The sequence below is a fragment of the Aulonocara sp. 'chitande type north' Nkhata Bay genome, linkage group LG7, assembly GCF_057382095.1.
Source record: "Aulonocara sp. 'chitande type north' Nkhata Bay isolate Kocher_YH1m ecotype deep benthic linkage group LG7, A_spYH_male_GT1.1, whole genome shotgun sequence".
NCBI classification, from domain to species: domain Eukaryota; kingdom Metazoa; phylum Chordata; class Actinopteri; order Cichliformes; family Cichlidae; genus Aulonocara; species Aulonocara sp. 'chitande type north' Nkhata Bay.
The window spans coordinates 51,414,907-51,438,364 of record NC_141350.1 but is presented as its reverse complement, the minus strand read 5'-3'; the positions used below and the strand labels follow the sequence as shown (position 1 = coordinate 51,438,364).

The 23,458-nt window shown below is 40.2% G+C and overlaps 2 protein-coding genes and 1 long non-coding RNA gene across 6 annotated transcripts in view; 1 reads left to right on the top strand and 2 right to left on the bottom strand.

Moving 5' to 3' along the window:
* The window catches only part of garnl3 (GTPase activating Rap/RanGAP domain like 3), an 87,559-nt gene extending 83,731 nt beyond the window's left edge, over positions 1 to 3,828 (top strand). For all 4 annotated transcript variants that reach the window (XM_086301198.1, XM_086301200.1, XM_086301197.1 and 1 more), the window contains 2 exons: positions 374 to 494; positions 581 to 3,828. In XM_086301198.1, coding sequence (XP_086157324.1) covers positions 374 to 494; positions 581 to 746 — 287 coding nt within the window. In that variant the 3' untranslated portion in view covers positions 747 to 3,828. The remainder of the gene's footprint in view (positions 1 to 373; positions 495 to 580) is intronic.
* Positions 3,829 to 8,734: 4,906 nt separating this feature from the next.
* On the bottom strand, positions 8,735 to 11,062 carry ptges (prostaglandin E synthase). The gene is made up of 3 exons (XM_086301196.1): positions 10,854 to 11,062; positions 10,644 to 10,726; positions 8,735 to 9,497 (listed from the first exon to the last, which is right to left on the bottom strand). Exons 1-3 carry the CDS (start codon positions 10,959 to 10,961, stop codon positions 9,248 to 9,250), a joined length of 441 nt encoding a protein of 146 aa, XP_086157322.1. The 5' UTR covers positions 10,962 to 11,062; the 3' UTR covers positions 8,735 to 9,247.
* Positions 11,063 to 16,883: 5,821 nt separating this feature from the next.
* LOC147326177 (uncharacterized) lies at positions 16,884 to 23,434 on the bottom strand. The gene is made up of 3 exons (XR_015130420.1): positions 23,186 to 23,434; positions 20,943 to 21,122; positions 16,884 to 18,598 (listed from the first exon to the last, which is right to left on the bottom strand). It is a non-coding gene; the product is annotated as an uncharacterized LOC147326177 (long non-coding RNA).
* Positions 23,435 to 23,458: the final 24 nt, after the last annotated feature.

Genomic DNA, 23,458 nt, shown 5'->3' with positions numbered 1-23,458 from the left:
ATGTGCTTATTGGCCTTCCTGTTGTGTGAGGAGATTCATCCCACTGTCATGTGGTACTTTTACACTAAATGTAAACTTACAGCAACATTAGCTTAACATATGGAGAAACATTTACTCTTTTGTCTAAAGAAGCCATTTCTATCCGTCCCCACCTTCAAATACTTTCAAATTTCATATTCATATACTTTGGATTTATTAAACTGAAAAGTTTAAAAAATTAAATGAAATCCAAGAAAATTACTACTTTTGGTTTGAAATCATCTAGCTCATAATTATAAATGGGATATCGACCATCCTGCTCTCAGAAGGAAGGCAAAAAAAAGCATATTTCTGAGTTTTCCAATGCATTTTCCATTGTCTCCTACCAACAAAGGCTTGACAGAGGAACCAAGTGGGAAATCAGACAGCGGATCAGTGAAACAGAGAAAGATGAGCAAAAAGAACACAGAGGACGAGCCCAAAGTACGAGCGCTGACGTCCACAAACAGCGACAGGTGATAAATCTGAACAGCAGCTGCACGTTTGATGTTTGCTTAATGGTAGCTTGAGCTTGAGACATGAGTCTTTCTGTGCACAACAGGCTAGCCTCACAGTCCAGCGAAGTGGATCAGGATGTCCAGCTGCACTGTTCATCCAGTTCGGAGGCGGAGCCAGAGAAGGCGGTGCTGCAGCCAGAGAGCCCGCCCCTTACCAGTGCGTTCTCCCTCTCCACATCCTTCGAAGAAGATGTCTTGGACCTAAAGTGAAGACAATCCCATCGTGCACTTCTCTGCCCGCCCACTTCTGTACTGTCACCTTTACTCTGTTGTTTTGGTTGGTCTTCTTTTCTTTTTTGTTTTTTGTTTTTTTCTGTTGTTGAGCTCTGATACCTTGGCGCTTTTTCCTACATACCCTGGGATTCTGAGCCCCCGTTCAGCGGACGAGATGGGTGCAGTGGAGGTTTGAAGTCATGTTTGTGTGCGTGTGTGACTTTTTTCATGAGCAGTGCCCCCCCTCAGCCGCCGTGTGTCAGCTGTTTGTGTCGCCCCGCAGCAGATAACCCAAAGAGGTTGCGTAAGATGCCGTGGTGCATTCAGACTTCTGCAAGAGCTTTGAGATGCCGGTTTGATCCTAAACCACAAACTGAATGTAAATCTGTGCACCAAGGCATGAGAAAACTCTCTGCATTCTCAACTCCCTCTGACGTTGCAAGAGCTTATGTGTTGTATATTATGTGATTATTTCCGATCCACTTTCAAGTATTGTATGATATGCATATGTGTACATCTGTTTATACACAAAAGTGCACACATGCAGGCGTATATGCCTGTCTGGCTTGTGATGCATATTTATAGATATATTATAAAAATCAATTTTATTCCCATATTTAGTAAAAGTATGATTTTTGATTTTATGCTCTGCACATTTTCGCCCATATTGTTCCCCTTATCTGTCGTAAACAGGTTAGACAGACCTGGAAGAAGTCTCCCACAAGTGCCGTCTGCCACTGTCCTCCATTCAAGTAGACGTCCAACAGCCACCAGATTTTGGTGTCTGTCAGTAGCAGCCATGATTGTAGTCCATGTTCGATTACAGTGGTAACCAACGACTGCAATCAGCTCGGGTGATTTCACTTGCTGGCGGCAAAATCTCAAAGGCACATGCACAAATCATTTTATCCCATAACAAAGACCTGACCTTAAATTTGCATGACTTGCAAGTGTTGTGTTTTTTGCAGCAAAGAAATCACTTCTTTGGAAACAGTGCGATCTGTAACATGATACCAAATTCCGAACAAAGTAAAGAAACAACAAACTGAGACAAGAAAAAAAAAAGTACAGGAGTATCTATAACAAGACGGTGGCTAGATGGATAGAGGAGGGATGATAAAAACAAAACCAAAAGTGTGAATTACTTTTACTTTGTCTTTTTCTGTGTGTGGAATGAAAAAGTCTTTTATTTTGTAGAGTAAAATGTGCACTTAGTTAAAAGATAGTTTTATCTTTAGGAAAAATTAGACTTTTACTGAACTAAAATTAAAGCCTAAATGAAACTAAGAATTTTAACAGTGCAAAACAAAACATCTCATTAAAAAATACTAAATGTATTTATACAATTAGTATATTTGGAAAGCATAACCATGCTAGCGCTGTTTAAATCACTGAGTCTAATTTGGAACTTCAAGGCCCAGAAGCCCTGCTGATTTTCACCTCGAGGTCCAGAAATACACTGATTTACAGCTGGGGTTATCGGTTAGGGGATAACTCACTGCAGCACACGGTTAAATTCACAGTTTAGATATCCTTTCCTTACTGAGTGTAGAGGTTTATGATCAGATTGTTAATTGGCTGCCCATCTGGAAAATCTTTTGTTATTGTCATACAGATAACAATCTAGTCCATAAATTTGGAGGGCTCAAAAGAGACTGATAAGTCTCTAATATTACATATGCTCTAAAAACAATCCTTCATTTCATTAAACCCTCTCGGCCTTTTAAATGTCTCCTCATTTTATACTCCACACATTCAGATTACAGAGTAAAGCAATCCATTAAAAATAAAACCACTAATGCTCAGTTACTGTAGAGTTGACAACAGGGAAACATCAGTATCTACAATGGCTCTTATTATTACATCAGTCTGGGATGCCAAACAGCTAAGGATGCACCACATCAGCTAAAGGGTGACATTCCACATGATTAAACCCAGCTTGAGCACCTTTGGGCGTTAGAGCAATCATAAAAATAATTCTGAGAGCAGAAACTTGGCAAGTGAGAGTGCATGGTTTTAAAAAAGGTCAAACATGGTCAAACAAACTTTGTGTAATTACTGTCACAGCCAGAGGAGGGAGACAAAACTTAACCACCACAGGTTCAACATGGGAAACCTCCACATCTGTACCATCCACCCCACTTGTGATGTAAATGCACCTCCAACACTAATAACCTTTATCAGGATTACTTTATCTAGAAAAAGTTTCATACAGAATCTCACAATCCGTTCTAACACAAAGGGTCAACTACACTTCTCATTTAATTTTAGTAAGAATCCACTTTATAACACCTAATTACAGCACTGAAAAGGTTAAATGGTGCTTTGTGTCAATGTAAAAGCTAATCAAAGTGACAGTAATACAAAGGGAAATGTTTGGCAAAGGTGACTAGCCTGATGTAGGTGTTAGTGCATCTCTGTATGCTTGTTTCACATCATAGCAGCCTTCAGATTGAGCATGAGCCTCTTCTTTTCTCATTTCTTCACACCTTTGCTCTGTTCTCCTGCCTGCCTCTGCGTGAATCCCTCTAACAGCAAAACGTAACTCAGAAAAAGGGGTAGAGGAAGAAGAAGAAAGAGGAGGAAGAGGAGGAGGAACCGGGATGGATTTTTACTCTTCTTTAGTGTCTAAATGAGGGTGGATGACTCGGGGAATGCTGCTTCTCCCGCTTTGCGTTGTTACAATTCCTTCTGTATTTTTGTCTTTAGTTTCTACCTCCCCTTGGCATTTTTACTGTTTTGTTTGTTTTGGTTGGTGTTTTAGTTTGTTTTGGGGGGTTTTGTATTTGAATCTATATTTACTGTTTAGACTGTTGCTGAACCTCTCTGTGATATCAAAATGACAGAAAATTGACAAAAAAAACACCAAGTGTCTTAAAATATTGTATCGCCATCGTTTTTAATGCCAAGTAATACTTGTAAATGTTTGTGTATCAAATGTGGCCTCAAAGGAAACTGAACTATATTATTATTAATATTCATATTATTTGAGCAGTTATTTTAAACAAGTGCTGTAGACCACTGCTGTGAAAGTAGTTGATTTTGTTCATTGATATGTAATAAATATTTATGAAATTTCTGTTGGGTGGTTTCTTTGGCTTACACACACACACATAGATATAGATATATGCAGGCTGAAAGCAATGTAAGTAATGTTAAGGTTAAATGCCAACATACATTTCTGCTTTAACTCTCTTTTCTGTAGCTGACTGAGTCATAGGTCTGGGGTTGTTTAGTCTTGAGTTGTTTAAATGGAGCATTTCTTTCTGTTTGGATTTTTAACCCAGCAATAATCTGATTATGAGGTTCAATGTAAATGTTTACCTTTGTAGTACATTGCGAAGTACACACAACTACCAAAGCCCAGCAGAACACCAATACTAGCATCACACCACCTTTTACTCACTTGCCCTTTTCAACGCCCATCACAACGTGGCCAATGCTGCTTTCTGTTGCTTCGTCAGCCCTTGTGGTTTTGGGGCTCAGCACAGACTCGCTGACCAGACCCAAAATCAACGGGGTGGGATGCATTATTATGCATTCAGACACCTTTCTACTACAGCCTACATAGAGTTTTTGTAGGATCATACATACACAACACTTTATTAGATACACCTGTTCAACTGGTGTAGCAACTCCTCAATGCATTCAAGTTGACCTGCTGAAGTTCAAATTGAGCATTAGAATGGGAATGACATGACTCCTGGTGCTGGACTGTTCTCAGTATTTCAGAAACTGCTGATCTGGTGGGATTTTTCTGCACAACCAGTTCTAGGGTTTACAGAGAATTGTCGGGAAAAGAGAAAATATCCAGTAAGCAGCAGTTTTCTGTGCGATTACGGCTGATGTTAGAGGTCAGAGGAGAATGGCCAGACAGCATGGAGATGATAGGAAGGCAACAGTAAGTCATACCAAGGTATGCAGAAGAGAATTTCTAAATGCACACAATGTTAGCCCTTGAAGATGGGCTACAGCATCAGAAGACCAGACTGAGTGCCACATCTGTCAGCAAAGAACAAGAAACCAAGGTCACAGTTCACACAGGCTTAGCAAAACTGGATAATGGGAGAATAGAAAAACATTCCCTGGTCTAATAAGTCTCACATTTCTGCTGCATCATTCATATGATAAGGTCAGAATTTGATCTAAACAGCATGTAAGCTGGATTCTGATTTCTATCAACAGTTCAAGCTGCTGCAGATACTGTAATGGTTTGGTGAATATTTTCTTGGCACACTAACAACTGAGCCTTGTTTAACCGCCTAAGACCCAAACTCTTTCATGGCATGCATTTTAAATTTTTCTTTGCTATTTGGGTTGATTGGGACCTGAGGAATGTAAAAACAAATAATTACCAGATTTTTATTTATTTATTTACCTAATTTTTGTTTCTGATACAAATGAGATCCACGTATGAGGACATTGGTTTTAAATTCTGATAGAACGGTGGCAGTATAATGTCCTCACAAGTGAATATCAGGCCCTTGTAGAGAAAAATTAAGTATTTTCGTCTAGACACCAGGTCCTAGGAGGTCAAACACCGACCCTTTATAACAGGGGTGCTCACACTTTTTCCGCATGTGAGCTACTTATAAAATGACCAAGTCAAAATGATCTACCCACTACAAAAATCCAAAACATATACTTATTTATAAATATATTGAGGATTCTTTATATCTACAATGTATATACATGCATAACCGCAATATCCAATATTTCACAACACAATTAACTATGTAAATTTTTTGTCATTACCTGAGTTTACTCTGATGACTTGCACTGAATTGAATCAGCCAGGGATGCATAGTCCGGACAGTAGCTGCTGACGGCCAGGTTTAAGAGAAAAAACCGAGAGCTAAAAATTGGAGTTAACTCGCTGACTAGCTTGTCAGTTTTACTACACTTCGCGCCGCTGTTTGCGCATGCGCAGCGACCTAAGCGTCAGAAAAAATCTGCTGTCATCTGACTGGCTTCCCTGTATCAATCAAGTGACGGGATGGATGATAGGCTGGCATCTATTTTTTTAATGCCATGCGATCTACCAATACTACCTTTGCGATCGACTGGTCGATCGCGATCGACGTATTGAGCACCCCTGCTTTATAACCACAGGGTACCCATCTTCTGATGGCTGATTCCAACAGGAGAGCATGCCATGTCATAAAGGGGAGATTCATATCATGGAGTCACATCTGACAAATCTGCAGCAGCTGTGTGATACCGTCATACCCACTCAGACCAAAATCTCTGCATTTTTTGGTTATGACTACAGTGAATCTGAGAGAAAATCTCATAAAACACTAGCAGGAAAATACTACGGAGCCCCCCAGGGGACATGGGAGAAGAAAAAAAAATTAGGGAGGAAAAAAAAAAAAATTAGGGAGGAAAAAAAAAATTAAGACGGACTTTTTGCGAGCGCTCGCAAAAGTATTGCGAGATCTCGCAATAAGTATTGCGAGCGCTTGCAAAAGTATTGCGAGATCTCGCAAAAGTTTTAGCCGCATTCTTCGGAGGCCGCCAGCTCGAAGCTACGGAGCCCCCCAGGGGACATGGGAGAAAAAAAAATTACGGAGGAAAAAAAAAAAATTAAGACGGACTTTTGCGAGATCTCGCAAAAGTATTGCGAGCGCTCGCAAAAGTATTGCGAGCGCTCGCAAAACTCCAACAATGGCGGCAGCTACTTAGTTGTAATATTACTCTTTCTGGGTCACAAAATACTTTTAAGATATTTTGAGGCGTGAATGTAGTTGTGTAAACGTCAGATACCTGCTCGGTTTACAAGACATCACATATTTGCAAAAGAGCTCCGACGTTTTTGGAGATCTGACACCCACTAGCTCGAAGCTAACGGGCGGTCGAGACCTACTACAGCCGGGAGGAACACCGCTTTCCCGGCACATCGTGCCTCGACCTCCCGGTCGGCTTCGAGCTGGCGGCCACTAGCTCGAAGCTAACGGGAAGTCGAGACCTACTACAGCCGGGAGGAACACCGCTTTCCCGGCACATCGTGCCTCGACCTCCCGGTCGGCTTCGAGCTGGCGGCCTCCGAAGAATGCGGCTAAAACTTTTGCGAGATCTCGCAATACTTTTGCAAGCGCTCGCAATACTTATTGCGAGATCTCGCAATACTTTTGCGAGCGCTCGCAAAAAGTCCGTCTTAATTTTTTTTTTCCTCCCTAATTTTTTTTTTTCCTCCCTAATTTTTTTTTTCTCCCATGTCCCCTGGGGGGCTCCGTATTTTACGGAGCGCTCGCAATACTTTTGCGAGATCTCGCAATACTTTTGCGAGATCTCGCAATACTTTTGCGAGATCTCGCAATACTTTTGCGAGATCTCGCAAAAGTCCGTCTTAATTTTTTTTTTTCTCCCTAATTTTTTTTTTTTTCCTCCGTAATTTTTTTTTCTCCCATGTCCCCTGGGGGGCTCCGTACTATGCATTGGGCCCTTTCAGGCCCACATGTTGCCTATATTGACATTAATATGTAAAGTTAAATAAATCAGTTTAACTGAAATAAGACACAGAACAGTGGAACATCATAGTTATACAAGTTTAGATTCTGTGGTGTTAGAAAAGTGTTAGATAATTATTTAGCTGGTGTGAACTATTATTTTAATAACTCTAATAGGTGTCTATGTACTGTTACTTGTACATAGATAGTACATAGGTGTCTATGTACTGTTCGGGACCCTCAAAGCGCTTTACAATTCCACTATTCATTCACTCTCACATTCACACACTGGTGGAGGCCCTGGGGCAGACTGACAGAAGCGAGGCTGCCATATCACGCCATCAGCCCCTCTGGCCATCACCAGTAGGCGGCAGGTGAAGTGTCTTGCCCAAGGACACAACGATCGAGACTGTCGTTGGGTCCGGCAACCTTGGAACCAGCAACCTTCCGGTTACAAGACAAACTGCCAACTCTTTGAGCCACGATCGCCATTTGGTTGAAGAGTGAAAGCTGAAAAGATCTGGCTGAGAAGTGCTCTGTGTGTCCACAAGGTGGGGGTAAATATTTATGTAGCTTTACTAAAATGACCAGTTTGTTTTTTAATCTCACACAGGAGAGCCTGCACTTCTAAAACAAAAGAAAGTTTGGTCCAAAGTAAACTGATCTCCCTTAACAGCGAACAGCAGCAAAAACAGAGCTTTTGTCAGAGTTTTCCTCCAATCCAGAAGTTTAAAAAAAAAAACAGCATGCATGGGAAACGAAAAATATTTTACTTCACACTGATCTTATTCAGAATCAGAATACCTTATTGATCACTAGGGGAAATTATGTATTACAGTGAGAAGTGTAGGTAGGAGGTCAGGAACCACATTTCCTTTTACCCTCGAGGGCTGGGGGGGGCACGTTGAGACTATGACAACACTGACGCATGCAAGGATACAGACACACCCCTGTCACTGGCATGCCAGCTTTATGTTTCAACCAGATTACACATATTGTTAATGCTCTGTTATTAAAAGCCAAGGATTTTCCCCGTCCTCCCACCTTGTCAGTCATTTTGTTTAAATCACAAAAACACCTGAGCTCCTGTAAGTTCGAGCTTAGTCATGATCACTGGGTTGGAGAAAAAAAAAAAAATCACTGGAAACGAAATTACATCATCCGAGAATTGGGCAAAAAGTTTCACGCCAGAGTGAGAAAAGCCAAATCAAGCGTAATCACTGATGGAAAAACATTTTATGTTGGCGCACAAACTTTCATTTTCCTCAGTGTGGAAGCATGACTGGGCACCTTCTGTAAATATTTCTATATGGCCTTCCAGCACCTCCCTCCTGGCCTCAGGGTGAAAATAAAAAGAAAGGGAAAATGAGCACAGCATAGCAGAAGGTCTTACATAACAATCAAAGGAATGCTGGAACTCTGCCGGTGCCTTTTGGATCATCTCACTCTCGCACATAAAGTGGGGCCCCCTATCCCCAGAACATACCAATTCTGCAGCACAAGGCTATCTAAAAGAACAACTCATTTAGCACAAAGTGAAGGTAGAGGCTGGGTGTGCTTAGATGTGCATAGTTTTTATTGTCTACAAGTTTTCCTTTCAAAAACATTAAATTGAATAAATTACAAAACTCACCAAGTGCCTTCACAGATACATTTACACACAATTATACGCTAGAAAATTCCTCAGAAGGTTGTTGCAAGGCGTGTACTCTGAACCCGTTTCTCACACACACACACACACACACACAAAGAGCATCAAGTGTATTTAAACTTTCAGCATATCAATCATCATACCAGGATCCATCATGCTGTTGTTGAACAGACAGAAGAAAAAAAAATACTGATAATCAATCTCAAAACCCAGCACTGGTGTTATCAGAGACCTTGTATTGCACTTCCACTTGTCTTTACAGGAAGTGCAACAGGAATCCTTCTCCCACTACTTTCTGACACAGGTCACACATAATGAGCCGTCTTGAGTCTCAGATCACAGCTGTTAGTTCAGTCCCTTGTTCCTGGATTTATTTTGTTTTTGATTTATTAGTGTTTTTAGGCATATGATTTGACTGCCATCAGGATCTGTACGGCCATGGACACACAGGGAATCTGAGCTAAGGTGTAGGCCACGGACCGGGTCGGTGCTTGCAGGGCCAGCAGGTAGGCAACGCTGTGCAGCACACGGCAGATGAAGAAGACGAGGAAGTGAAGCCGTGCCACCCACAGTGAAGGTCCGGTCATGGAGTAGATGGCGCCCAAGAAGAGAAAAGGGAGGATGTTCTCCATGTCATTAATATGAGCTCTGAAAAGAAAGACAGAAGTCAGCACACGGAGGCTGACACACAACTGTTTTCCACAGTTGTGTGACTCAGCTACCTATGATGCAGTAAAGTGACTACATCGCATGAGTGACTATGATACGGGGTAATGATTTCCTGTGATATTCCTGGAAGATTTATATTCAGGGTGACTAAAATAATATGCATTTAACCCACACTAGCACTATCTCAAGCCAAAGCAAGGGCTCTGCAACCTTCTCTAATCACCTCTTTCCTGTTTCCCCTCCACCCACTTGAAGCAGCTTTTTAAACAATATTGTTCTAGGACACTCGCCATCATAATCCCCTTTTGCCCAGAAAACAAACAAAAAAGGGCACATAAAAGACATGATTAAGGTTGGACATGGAATACGTCGTGCTGCAGCCATTTTTATTAGTTATTAATGGAAATTTTAAATGTGTTTCCCCCTGGTGCAGAGTTGATTCCCACCACAAGCTCTCAGGAGAAAAAAAAAAAAAGAAAAGAAAAAAAAACATTTCAGGACAGACAGAGGGGAAAGTTTACTAGTAAGAAAAACATCTGCTCTCCCCTGTCTCAGATCATATTCTGACAAGTTTAAACAAATCTGTCGCACACAGTGCTACAAGCTACTGAACCATCAGTGGAGGAGGAGCCCACAAGAAAAGAGAACAAATCCGCTGGAAATAAATCTACACTTTATCGGGTTTGCGACAGATATCTGCGCGGGAGAAAACTTGCGGCACGTCATTCATGTTCTGTAGAAAAATTTTCATTTTATGATGCAAGGGTATTTTACTCGAGTACTTCAATGCTGTGCGCATTTGAAATCTACCTGAGTGAACCAGTTTTCATGCAGTGTACTGAATTCCTTTTTAAATCAAAAAGTAAAAGCTATGCAAAGGGAATGCATAGTATAACTAATACTTGCCATAAGCAGCAAATACAAGGGAGTTTATTTGTTGTTGTTGTTGTTTGGATTTAAAATCCAAAAAGTTTTTGGATTTTAAATCCAATCCAAAACTTTCTCTTTTTTTTCCCCTTTCCTTTTTTTTTTTTTTTTTTTTTTTAAATCATCCTCCTGCGACCCTCCATCCCCCTAAACACAAGCAGTCTAGTCTTACAAAAAATACCCCGTCTGCACGCTCACCTCCGGCATCTTTCCACATATGGATCTGCTCTGTGATACTGTAAACCTCCGTGTCTCAGCGCGTCCTCGGGGTTGGCAAAAGCCTTTCAGGGAAGAAGCGAAAAAACAAACAATAAAAAAAAAAAAAAGCTTTCCACCAGAGAACAAACAGGAAGAAGAGAAACTTACACAGCATTTAACTTCAAGCTGCATATACAGGAGCTCACTCACCTTTTTACGCAGTCTTATTTGTCCCGTTATGACCGCTATTACGTACATCTTTAACACCAGCAGCACGCCGTAGAAAACAAAGCAGGAGAAAACAGAGTTTCTTAACATGACTGCTGTAATCCACGCAGAGTTGCAGCGAGAGCAGGGGAGGAAAAAGCACTTAAAGGAGGACTCTGAGATTGCAGCGTGCTGCTGAAATAAAAGGGAGAGTGAGAATGAGGGCAGGCCGTTTTGTAGCACTGCCTCCACCCACTCACGGTAATGATGAAAGCACTCTCATTCATGCACAACTTCTGTGAATTCCAGAATTGCTTCCTGGAGGCTACACTTAACATGTTCAGATGGTGGAGGTACGTTTTGTTCTTCTGCTTGGAAACAGGTAGCACATTTAATCATTCAAATTGAGCCTGATAGTTTTCTCCTTCCGTTATCTTGGAGGATAAATACCAAAATTTGACATGTTCACGTATGATTTTTACCTTTTTCCCCCAGAATTTAGAGCAGGTTTGCAACTATTTAGAGGGTCAGGTTTGATCCCCAGCTCCTTGCAGTCTGTATGTTGAAGTGTCCTTGGGCAAGACACCCAACCCTAAGTCCCTCCTGATGTATGTGCATGAATGTGTCAGAGTCTAAAAACTGTGTTTGTGATAGCAGGTTGCAGTGTGATGATGGAAAAAAAAAAATCCAACTTATTCATTCTCACAGAAGATTAGACGTGTGGCCCAACTTGGGGTATGAGTACGAGTTAGCCAATATAACGAGAAGCCTCGCAGCACTGTGGTTCAGTTCATCTTCATTTTATTCATATAACACCAAACCACAGCAAAAGTTGCCTTGTAGGATAAAGACCCTATAATAATGAGAGAAAACCCCAACAATCACATGACCCACAATATGAGCAAGCACTTGGTGACAGTGGGAAGGAAAAAACCTTTTTAACAGGAAGAAACCTCCAGCAGAATGAGGCTCAGGGAGGGGCGGCTATCTGTCGCAACTGGTTGGAGTTGATAGGAGTAGAGACTGTGGTGCAAACGTTGCTTTGCAGCAAGAAGGTTTTAATCCTGAACTTGTTCAAAGACCTGCTTTTCAGGTTAAATTGTGTTTCTATAGCAGCTGTGGAGGTAAATATGCCGGCCGTCCACGGTATATCTGATATCTCACCCAGTGTGTGGGATAGGCTGCCATGAACTCGGTGCGGGCATGAGGCAGCTGAATCAAGGGTAAAGGAAATTTTACGTGTCAAATACATGAATGTTTTTGAAACAGTAACTCTATTGCCATTGGTGAATGTCTGAACCTAGCTGTATACGTCACAGTGCTGTCAAAGGCTTAAAATGGAATTCCACAAAACTGTGCAACTAGAATTACCGTAACATCATTAGACGGAACACTGACGAAGTTTTTCGATTAAGAAATTTGACCCACTTTTAGTCAGAGTTAATGCTCTGTAATTTATCCAGTGGATGAAATTCTGCAGCTGTTTCTTAGATGAAAACAATGGTCAGATTTTGAAATTTCCTGTGGCTATTTTCTTTTTAAACATTGGCTGGACATACCGTTTTTGCCACTTGTAGGGGAGACCGGGGATAGTTGTAACATTTTTGACATTTCTGTCTGTAAATTGGAGCTCTTTTAAGGTAGTGGATTCAAAATGTAATGCAAAGTATTTACATGTCTCTGCTATTAAATAGTACAGCTATTTTCTCTGCAGCACAATTACCCATTGCATGGTATGGCCTCAAACACAAAGAGTGAAATGTTACAATTAACCCCATAGTCTGGGTTAGTTGTAACATATCCTGGGGTAAAATGTAACACAATGAAATAAGGGTACTAACAAAATATTAACATGTAATCTTTGTTTATTCAACACATGAATGCACTTACATCCATTTATGTAGCTATGTGTGTGTGTGACAGAATGCAGAAATCTAGCTTTTGAACATATTCCAACCCCCCAAAAAAGACAAATTATGGAATTTTCTGCAACTGAATATTTCATTAATTTTGGTTGGTCTTCCTTGAGTTTGGCCTCATTGGCTCAGTGGGCATTATAACCTACAACTCTTGCACCAATTTTGAACATAACAATGAAGCTGAAAAAATGTAGTTGTTCACCAGCATCGCAATTCCATTACTTTTTATCATACCTTGGTGTGGTTTGCAAAGTGCTTCAGAAAGATGAGGAAATCTGTTTCTTGCACTCATCCTGATTTATTTCCACTACCAGTACTTCCTACTGGTCCATCTCTGACACAGAGGTCTGCATAATGTATGTGTGGGAACACAAACAGTGGAGGAATTGTGTTGCCAATGGCATTAACCACATATACAAAGGTGACCAGTGAACCTCTCTCTGCTGATGTCGTTGCCCCAACTTGTTTAATATAAGTTAAAGTAATAGTGTGGTAAGTTGTAACATCTGCATTATTGTTACAACTAACCCAGACTGTTGCTGTTACAACTGACCCAGACTCCTATAGCCATGAACTAGCTAACATTACAGCCAACGGCTAAAACATTAGCACTAAAGACCTACACAGAATATATCCCCATAGACATACAAATAACATAATTTAAGTTTGATGACTTTAACTGCAAAGCAGATAATGCTATTAGAAATTGAAATGAAGTAGAAAAACTTACTTTTTGGCATACAAATTACTTTTTTTGGTGTTAAATTGTCTGTTTTTGACAAAATGTGCTGATTTTTCACATGTGATAGCAGAACTGAATTGGGCATGCACAGGATGAGTCACATCATTTGAAACTTAGCCCTGATTGGAGAAATTTGAAGTGTTACAACTGACCCACGTTACAACTATCCCCGGTCTCCCCTATTAACTTTTGAAAGATTGTTTCAGATATCTGCTGCACTTGATTCTAATTTGCATGATTCATGTGTTGCCTCACTCTTTTCTACCCGCCCTTAAACTTTGAAAAATTACTTGTTACTTACGTTGAGACAGTTTGTCCTTGTGGTCTGAGAGCTTTGCAGGGAGAATGGGAGGATTTGATTGGTGCACCGGCTTGATTTCCCTCAGGTGTGGATAACGACTGGGTGGATCTCTGCTGAAGCGTGTCACGTTTCCTCCTTTTATGTTCACTGCCAAAACAACATGTACTGAATTAATCAAAAGTTGTTATTAGTCAGCAAAATGTTGAGTTTTAGATTACTTGATCCTCTTATATTGTATTATTAGTTTTCTTGAATAGAAGCCGGTATCTGAAGAAGAATAAACCCTAAACTAATGTGTAAACACAAGTGATGAAATAATATTTTTTTTAGTTGCAGTGTTCCCATAACAACCATGCTTTAAGCTAAATAAGTAGGCTAATGTAGACAGTCTTACCTCCTAATCACTCTTTTGTTGTTGCTGTTTTTCATTTTCTGCTAGATCCTAGCACCCACAAAAAAAACCATGCCCACTACTGATCACTGTTGTATTTACACAGCCTCCCCTCCCAGACCCACGCACTTTAAAATGCTCTGCATACTGAAACACTAAGAAACAACGCCTAACAACAAACAGAACTGAGTTTTTCTAACAAAAGCAGTGTGGAGTCAGAAAGAGGCAGAGGTTTTTTGTTGTTGTTTTATTTTAGTGTAATGAGTGAATAACTAAACCTCTGGGCCAAATCTTCTTCTCTGAGAATCAATCAAAAGACCACAATGAGAGGGATGGAAAACTGTCATAAAATGGGACTAAATGCCTAAAAAATGGATATAAAATGACCTCAAAGGGTCGCTAAACAACGGCAAAACAAAACAAAAAAAATTAACCAAAAAGCAACACAAAAACTACTGAAATGATCAAAACACACGACACACCGATATTAGCTTCATGGGAACCATTTACAGGAGTTTGTCCAATATTTTTGGCCCTGTTTTCTTCTAATTCAATTCAGTTTTATTTATAAAGCACCAAATCACAACGAAACTCAGCTCAAGGCGTTTTATACTGTAAGGTAGACCCTATAATAATACATACAGAGAAAAACCCATATGACCTTCTATGAGCGAGCACTTAGGTGACAATAGGAAGGAAAAACTCCCTTTTTAACAGGAAGAAACCTCCGGCAGAACCAGGCTCAGGGAGGGGCGACCATCTGTGTTGACAGTGTGTGTTGAGACTGTCATTTTTAGCATCTACATGAATGTTAAAATTTTCCACAATAATTATTTATTTTCTGAGCTGAGCACTAAATCAGATAAAAAGTCTGAGAAATCAGACAGAAACTCTGTGTAAGTCCCAGGTGGACGATAGATAATAACAAATAAGACTGGTTTTTGTGTTTTCTAGCTAGGGTGGACAAGACTAAGCATCAGGCTTTCAAATGAGTTATGTCTGTCTTGGTCTTTGGTTGATTAATAGCCTGGTGTGGAAAATTGCTGCCACACCACGTCCTCAGCCTATGCTTTGAGGATTCTGATAGTTATTATGATTTGGGGGTGTTGATTCATTTAAGCTAACATAATCATCCTGCTGTGAGCAGGTTTCTATAAGGCAGAGTAAATCGATTTGTTGATCAAGTTATTAACTCATGTACTAACACAGCGGTCCCCAACCTTTTTTGCATCACGGACGGTTTAATGTCAGACAATATTTTCATGTCTTTAAGGTGTCGCGGATAAATACAACAACATAAAATGATACGACCAAGACAAAAACTGTATTGGTACTTAGTGAATTTGCGTTTATTGTTATATTTACAGTGTAACTTAATTAGCAGCGTCCTCCTTAAATGCGCCAACAACATTGAGAGTAACGTCCTCCTCTCTGCCCCTTAATGCTCTCCGGTCGCTATGGTAACGCGTAAATATTTCTTTCAAAATAAGACACACAACTACAACACGGGAAAAGACCCAGGGAAAATGAGTTAACGATAAAAACCCTGAAAACCATAAATTTCACACCCGAACCTCAACTCTCACGGCCCCGTACCAAACGGCCCGGGTGTTGGGGGCCGCTGTAGGCTACTAACAGAGACTTGAATGAGAGACCTAATGTTTAATAATCCACATTGCACTGTTTTACTCTGTGGTGGAGATGTGGATACTGTATTGTTCTTTCTTTGTGATTTTGTTTTTTATGTTTAAATCGTTTTTTGCTGGTTTTTAGTTTGTTTTTTGTCTGTTTTGCAGCTGACACAGGGGGGTGGAGATTTGGGGGCATAATAGGTCCACTGTTTATAAAGATTTATTGAGATATTTAAACTTGTTAGCATTCATCTATCACACAATAAATGCAATAAATTTTTTCCGATATATCCAACACCAACAGCTTTATATTTAAAACTGTCCCTGCCTGTCCTCACCCCCACCAATTACTTTTTTCACTCAATTATGGATGGCTCTGGTTCAACTCTTTTGAAAGAGTGTACTCCACAGAATGATCTGAAACTGAGTCATGTTATGTGACTCCTTCAAAAAAAAAAAAAAAAACATGCTATGAACTTTTTAAAGATAATTACTTCCTGTAGGACTGCTAGCAAAATACGCCATCAGAGGTTACAACAGAACATTTCTGATGCAATCCAGCTGTGCCCTCTGTTCGTAGCCTAGTTGCTCAACACCATGATTAGTCATCATTTTACATAGACAAGTTTTTTGTTTTGTTTTGTTTTTTAATGAATTAATACTGCACTTAAGTGTGTTTGGAGCTACTTTTACTGTTTTACTTTGTTCTCTAATACTTTATAATTAAATATTGCATGCTTAGGGAGTTACTTTTTTAAATAACTGTATCTTTTCATACTGTGTCTCTATGGATGTTAGACAAGAGCTCTATATAAGTACCATTTACTATATCTATACATCAAGGAAGCAGATTGTCTGAATCTGCGTGACATGGTGCGTTATCTCTCTGTAAGCAGTCATCAGGAGATCGGTACGCTCAGTCACTTGAACCGCTGCTACAAGACTATATGGATCCATGTCTTCATGCCACACCAAATTCTGAACGTTGCAGAAGAAATGGAGACCCATCACGCCAAGCAATGTTTTTCCCAGTCTTTTATTTTCCTACGTTTGTGAGGCTGTGTGAGCTCTAGGCTCAGTTTGCTGCTGTTAGCTGACAGGAGCGGTGTGCTCGTCTGCTGCTACAGAATTCTCTCTTTTTCAGATGATTCTCTGTAAACCCAAGAGATGGTGGGACAGGAAAATCCCAGTAAATCACCTGTTTCTGAAATACTCAGAGCCAGCCCTTCTGGGTTCACCAGCCATTCAATGTCACTTTGATCATTCCCCTTCTCACCCATTCTGACATCTTGACCACGTTGTCATATTTGAATACATTGAGTTGCTATTATATTATCTCTGGTGCTCTAATAAGTAAACACTAACTTATTGTTAAAGGAGTCTTAGTCTAAAACCTGTATTAATTACTAAAAACATGTAAAACCTTCATTTGCTTTTAAGATTTTAGACAAATGTTTGGACATCATATTTTTCCTTTTGTCTGAGAGTATAGATTTGAAAGAAAACAGGAAGCATCATCACATTTACTGTAAATACACATTTTCTGTGCACGAATCCACGTTTATTTACATGTTTGGATTATAACACTTCTTGGATGAGGGTCAGCCGCCTGTTCCTTGTGTCTGCCAGTCCAGCGTGATTGAGCTGCCTGAGCTGGTGTCGTCGCAGCAGTCCTCGGCATCAGAGAAGGACGACATGTAGTGGAGGCCCGTCACTCTATGGTAGTCTCCCTGGAGCATCTGCGGATAGGCGGTGAGCTCCATAGCCCTGCGGCCAGTCCTGCTCACCCTCACAGTCCACATGTCAACCAGATGCGTACACATGGCACAGCCCATGGTGTTTCCAAACAGTGGAGGGGACAGATTACACAGATATGCACAGTGACTCTATACAAGAACGCAGGTCTCAGGGTAAATAGTGACTTACTCACCAACACACTTGGCAGGTGCAGACAGGACCTAAGACGTATCAACATCAATCATTTCCATGCCTTGTCTTAGTTCCCGTGTTTTTTCTGCCTTCAAAGTGCACGGTGTATTTTTTTTGTTCAGGTTTTGGCATAAAAATATAAATACTATCATCATCATAAATTATGCAGGTAAAATGCAAAATGAATTTGCAGTGTTAAATACATTTGAATAGTTATTCTATGTCATGTTTCTGAAGAGGAGCTCTCGAGTATCGAATTTCTGCTAATGAGTGTAAAACACCATCAGCGTCACTGTAAACCCCTATGCTTGTTTCCCAAGAATGTGAATCAGTATTTTCTTCTATAAAAGGCAGTGAAAAAAAATAGATAAGTGGCAAAAAGGGTGGTTCGCCAAAAAATGACATAAAACCAAAAGTGAAGCTACTTGTCAAGCTGCATGCACCGCACAGATACACAACAGATTCACATGCAACCCTGCCTGCAAGGCTCGAAAGGCTTAACCACGAAGCAAAAAGCCAGAATCATAATTGGTGTTCTCCATCTCATACAGCTGCCAGACACGGCATGTAAATATTTACTGCGGTTCCTTTTGGAAAGGGGGGAAAAAAAGAAGAGTTCACAGAGAGAAGTCAGACACAGAGATGAGTCAGTGAGCTTCTTTCTCTCCAGCAAATCGCACTCATTTCAGAAGAAACAGTTCATCTGGTGACGTGCTCTTCGAACTGGTGGCACTTTGATTTGGCCACAGGGCGTCTTCACACTGATGATTTGATAAATGAAAGCCTTCCTGTGTGATGCCTTTTAACTTGATTAAGCAGAGCTGTCACTGCAGATCTGAAAAATGTGTGAAGAGAGAAATGGATGAGAGGTTAGCGAGCGGCAGATAAAAATATAATTTTAAGTTTAGGGGCAAAATATTCTTTTTTTTTGTACACCACTCAATCAGCAATGAAATAATTTCTGTGAGACTAAGATAAATACAAAAGTAGACAAATATGAAATGGAAAAAGGAAAATCAAGACAAAAACTAACAGATAAAAAAAGGAGATGTGACTCAGTTTCTGGTTTATATTTATGTTACAAGTACAGCCTCTTTCAGTTGTAATGTTTTATATCCCATATAAATAAAAATCCAGTAATCTGGTCCTTAGCAGGCTCTTTAAAAGCAACCTCTGATGAACAAGAACAGATGACATATTACACCACCTTATTATTTACGTAACAAAAACTAAACCAAGTGGCAGAAGCAGTGTATAAAAATGGCCTACACCCTGACTGCTTCCATGGGGATCAAGTGGACAGGTAACAGCCAGAAGCTGATAATCAAATGAAGTTTGATAAACTGAAGATCTGGCAGTTTGCTGGTCCCAATCATTCAGATGTGTGTTAACACAGCACAAGGGAGGAAAGATATTAGCCATGATCTTGGAGAAGCATCTGTGTCTCCCCATTAATCTGGGAAGGCTTAAAAGACTATTTCTAAACACTTTAAGGTCTATCATCTACAGTTAGAAAGATTATTCACACGTGGAAAACATTTAAGACAGCTGCCAATCTTCCCTGGAGTGTTCAGAACATGCAATGCTCAGAGAAACTTCAAATTAAGTAAAAAAAAAACAACAAACCAACAGCTACATCTCTGACTTTACAGGGCTTGGTTAGCATTTTAAATGTTAAAGTTTATGGCTATATTAATAGAAAAAGACTGATGGGTCAATATGGGTCAAGTTTGTAAAGCTTCATCTGAATAAACCACAAGACTTCTGGAACAATGTCCACTGGAGGTGTTTGGCTGTAATGCACAGCTCCACGCTTAATGAAAATCAAACACAGCATATCAGGACACCCCAAGTGTCAAGCACGGTGGTGGAGGCGTGATGATTTCGCCTTGTTTTGCAGCCACTGAGTCGCTCATCAACTCCTCTATGTACCAAATTATTCTAGAGTCAAATGTGAAGCCATCTGTCTGACAGCTAAAGCTTCGATCAACAGAACAACAGCATAATGACTGCAAACACAGCAGCAAATCTACAACATGGCTGAAAAAGAAAGACTCTAAGTCATGCAGTGGTTCAGTCAAAGTCCAGACCTCAACTTGACTGAAACGCTGTGGTGGCACCTTAAGAGAACTGTGCATGAACAAATACCCACAAACCCCAATGAACTGCAGCAACACTGTAGAGTGTTTAAAGTTATATTTGAGGAATTGTAGAACCTGATGAAGCCCAAATTATTTTTTTTATGTCCTGATATGTAAAAATCTTAGAAATGTAAGAGGCTGTATTTTTGTTTTTACATAACTGTATGTCTGAAAAACATGAAGGTTCTGCAAAAACAAATATACACCTACAGGGGTGCTGTGAGGACAGCAGAAATGGGGTAACCGCTCAAGTGTTCGTAATCTGAATTAAAAATACATGCATGAACCAGGCAGGATCCAGGTTTTTTCCTTATAGCTATGGGAAAAAAACACAGGGCACTCCTACAAGAGTGATTCTGGCTAATTACATTACATTGCTGCTTTCATATAATGAAAAACATGTTGTTTCTGTGCACTCTATAAAATAACAACACAATTTACAACCAAAAATAAACTAAATCTGTGCAGCTGACCCAGGCTGTTCGTGATATGAATGTCGACATTCATATTTCCATGCTCGAGTGAAATTTTCTTCTGTACCAGACCACCCGAATCTACTGTCAAAGCTCCATCAGCAGAATCTGGGTGGTGCACAGAGAGCCATTAGTTCCAAGGGTGAAAAAAAAATGCCTGTTATGATGAGGACAAGTGGTCTGCTGCTACATGCCACACCCATCCCATCCCAGTGAATGGACACAGCAGGGGCCACCCTCTTTAAAGCCAGGCTTTAAGACTCCTCTGCTGTCCTCATTTGTCAATGTACTGATACTGGTTTATATTCAACTGCTCCTACGGGACACTTAATTATTCATCAATACATGTGGTGTCTCAAGAAATGCATCCCAGCTTCAATTTAACCTTCACATCCGTAATGATGTCAAAGCTCTGTGTGTATTCATGTTCAGACACACGCGTAGTGCAGGAATCATGCCAGTGTTGTGTTCCTGTGATGAGGATGGATGCTGCACATGCTGCTCTGTGTGTTTGTATAGCTATATGTGCTCAAGGCAACCCCCTAAAACACATTTTGGCTCTTACCTGAATACGGTGTGTCGGTTCTCCCATCTGCATGAATCAGTATGTGCGTGATATCCTTGGAGCAGCCCGGCGTGTTTCCCTCTTGCTCCGTCTCTGTCTGGGCTTGGAGTCGGCAGAGCTCAGTATATGTATGGGACTTGAGATGACATCACACCTCCGTACTTAAGAGCAGCTCTCTTCCTAAAATTAAAACGGGCGATTCTTTCGTCTCTCTCTCATGCTTATATTTTTTTGGCATACAGCAGAAGGTAAAAACAACAAAAATAATAAAGTCTATGCATCATTTTTCTGTGGCATTTGCAATAGTTTTAGCACATTAAAATATACTGATGTAAAAAAATCTCATGCAATTTGGGTCTTGAATTACTTTGTTAGCTTTTTCCACAATTAAGGCAACCATTTCTTTTGTAATTTATATTTGCAAAGTAAGTGCAGCTTTTGGGGTTTTTTTTAGTCAAACACTAGAGTGGCCCTCCAGTGAGATGACAGTGCCAGCAGTGGCCCCCAGCTCATTTGAGTTTGATCCCATAAAGATCATGCCAAGAGTGTCTAAATGAATAAAGTAAATAATTATTTAACTTGTTTAAAATTGGATGTAATCTATTAAAGGCATAATTAAATGAAGATTTAGTAAAATTATGTGTTTATTTAAAAATATTTGGTGCTGTCAGCGTTAATCTCGTTAAAATTATGTTAACGCCTTAACCGCATTAGCGCGGCACATCTCTGTTAGCGAGTTAGTGCGGATCGCCCCATGTGTGGGGCTGCACGGCGTCAATGCGTTAGCGCCGTGCAGCCCCACGCACGGGGCGATCCGCGCCAACTTGCCAACAGAGATGTGCCGCGTTAACGCCATAACTGCATTAATGCGGTGAGGTGAATCATCCAATAATTTAAACTGCATGGAGTCTCATTGCAGTGCTGTCAGTATACTTTGAACTAAATCATTTGTTTGTCCATGTTCAATTGTGTTATACGTATTTGAAAAAAATAATCAAACATATTTTCAATTAAAATTAACATAGGGAGGGAAGAAAATGAGAATATTTTACCGAGAACAGAAACATCTGATCTAGCACACTGAGGGTATCTGCATGGATACCCTGAAGAGCGCTGTCAAGCCTGCTCCAGAAATTATCAAATTATCTGTCTTCTAGATGGCAGCTGTTTGTTAAAAGTTTACTAGAATTTTTTATTTTTTTTTAATCTGATCTGTGTGAACAGTCTTCATCAAATTTAATATACTGGTGTACAGTTCTTTACCACCTTCTTCCCAATCAGTCTAGCATTTTTGGGCTCTCAAAATAATTTTACATTCATGTGCCTTCTATAGCTGAGTTCTTGCCTTTAAAATTGCACATACATTTTAAAAGAACACAAGTAATACAGTCAATTATGTGTTATTTCTATTAGAGCTATTAATCATAAGCATGAAAAGGTAGTGAAGTGCACAGTGAAGCCAAGCTCTAGTTATCAAATATGCTGCTATCAACGTGTGGGCTGCGTCCTGCCATCCTCAGAAGTCTGGAGTCTTCAACTTGCCAGGCAGGAAGTATTTGTACACAAATACAAACTCTGTGTACTTGGAACTGAGAAACAACTAGAAACACTGGGGAAAATGTGTATTTAAAAAAAATGAAAAAAGAAAATGCAATGGCTTGGACCACCCTGGAGTTAGCCCCGCCCCCTGACTTTGAAGGGTGAGGTTTAGATTAGATTAAATAGATTTATGATGCACTGCAACACAGAAACCATTAAATAATTTAATGTTTTGATATTTTAATCTAATAATGACACATTTAAGTAATTATTTTGGCACAATCCCAAGTGGCTACATTTGAAATCCATCACTGGTTCATCCCTTAAAAAGCATGGAAACTTCACTGCTCATCATTCAATGCATTTTTTTTGCATAAACCTCTGTTTAGCAAACATAAATCTTTACAAAGCAAAAGATTTGGAAAATTCGCTTCCTTATAGTAAGAAGGTCTGACAGCTAGGATGGATGGATGGATGGACGATAAGAAGGTTGATGCCACTCCAAGCTTGATCTGTTTAGGTTAGCTTAGCATTAATACTTAAAGCAGCAGAAAGAGCCGTGCTTTGTCAATGAGCAAATTAGGTTTTAATGTCCATTTTTGTACAAATTTAAAATGTAGATAATGTGATTATTAGAGGGTATGTGCTGGTAGGGAGGGAACGCACTCATGCAAGCACATCCAAACATTTAACATGTGATGTACCTTTAACAGAACCATGAAAACGACTTCCTCATTCGACTGTCCTTCTGAATAAGGAAGTTGAAAATTAGGTCCTTGTTGGTCCTTGACCCTACTAAAAGGTGCCATGATGAAGAGATAATGAGTGTTATTCACTTCACCTGTCATTGGTCATAATGTTATGCCTTATCGGTGTAGCCTGCTTCACAGTAATGCAAAAGTCTTGAACCACCCTCATTTCTTTATATTTTGCCTCAAGGAGCCAGACGTGGGGGGGGGGGGGGGGGGGGGGGGGGG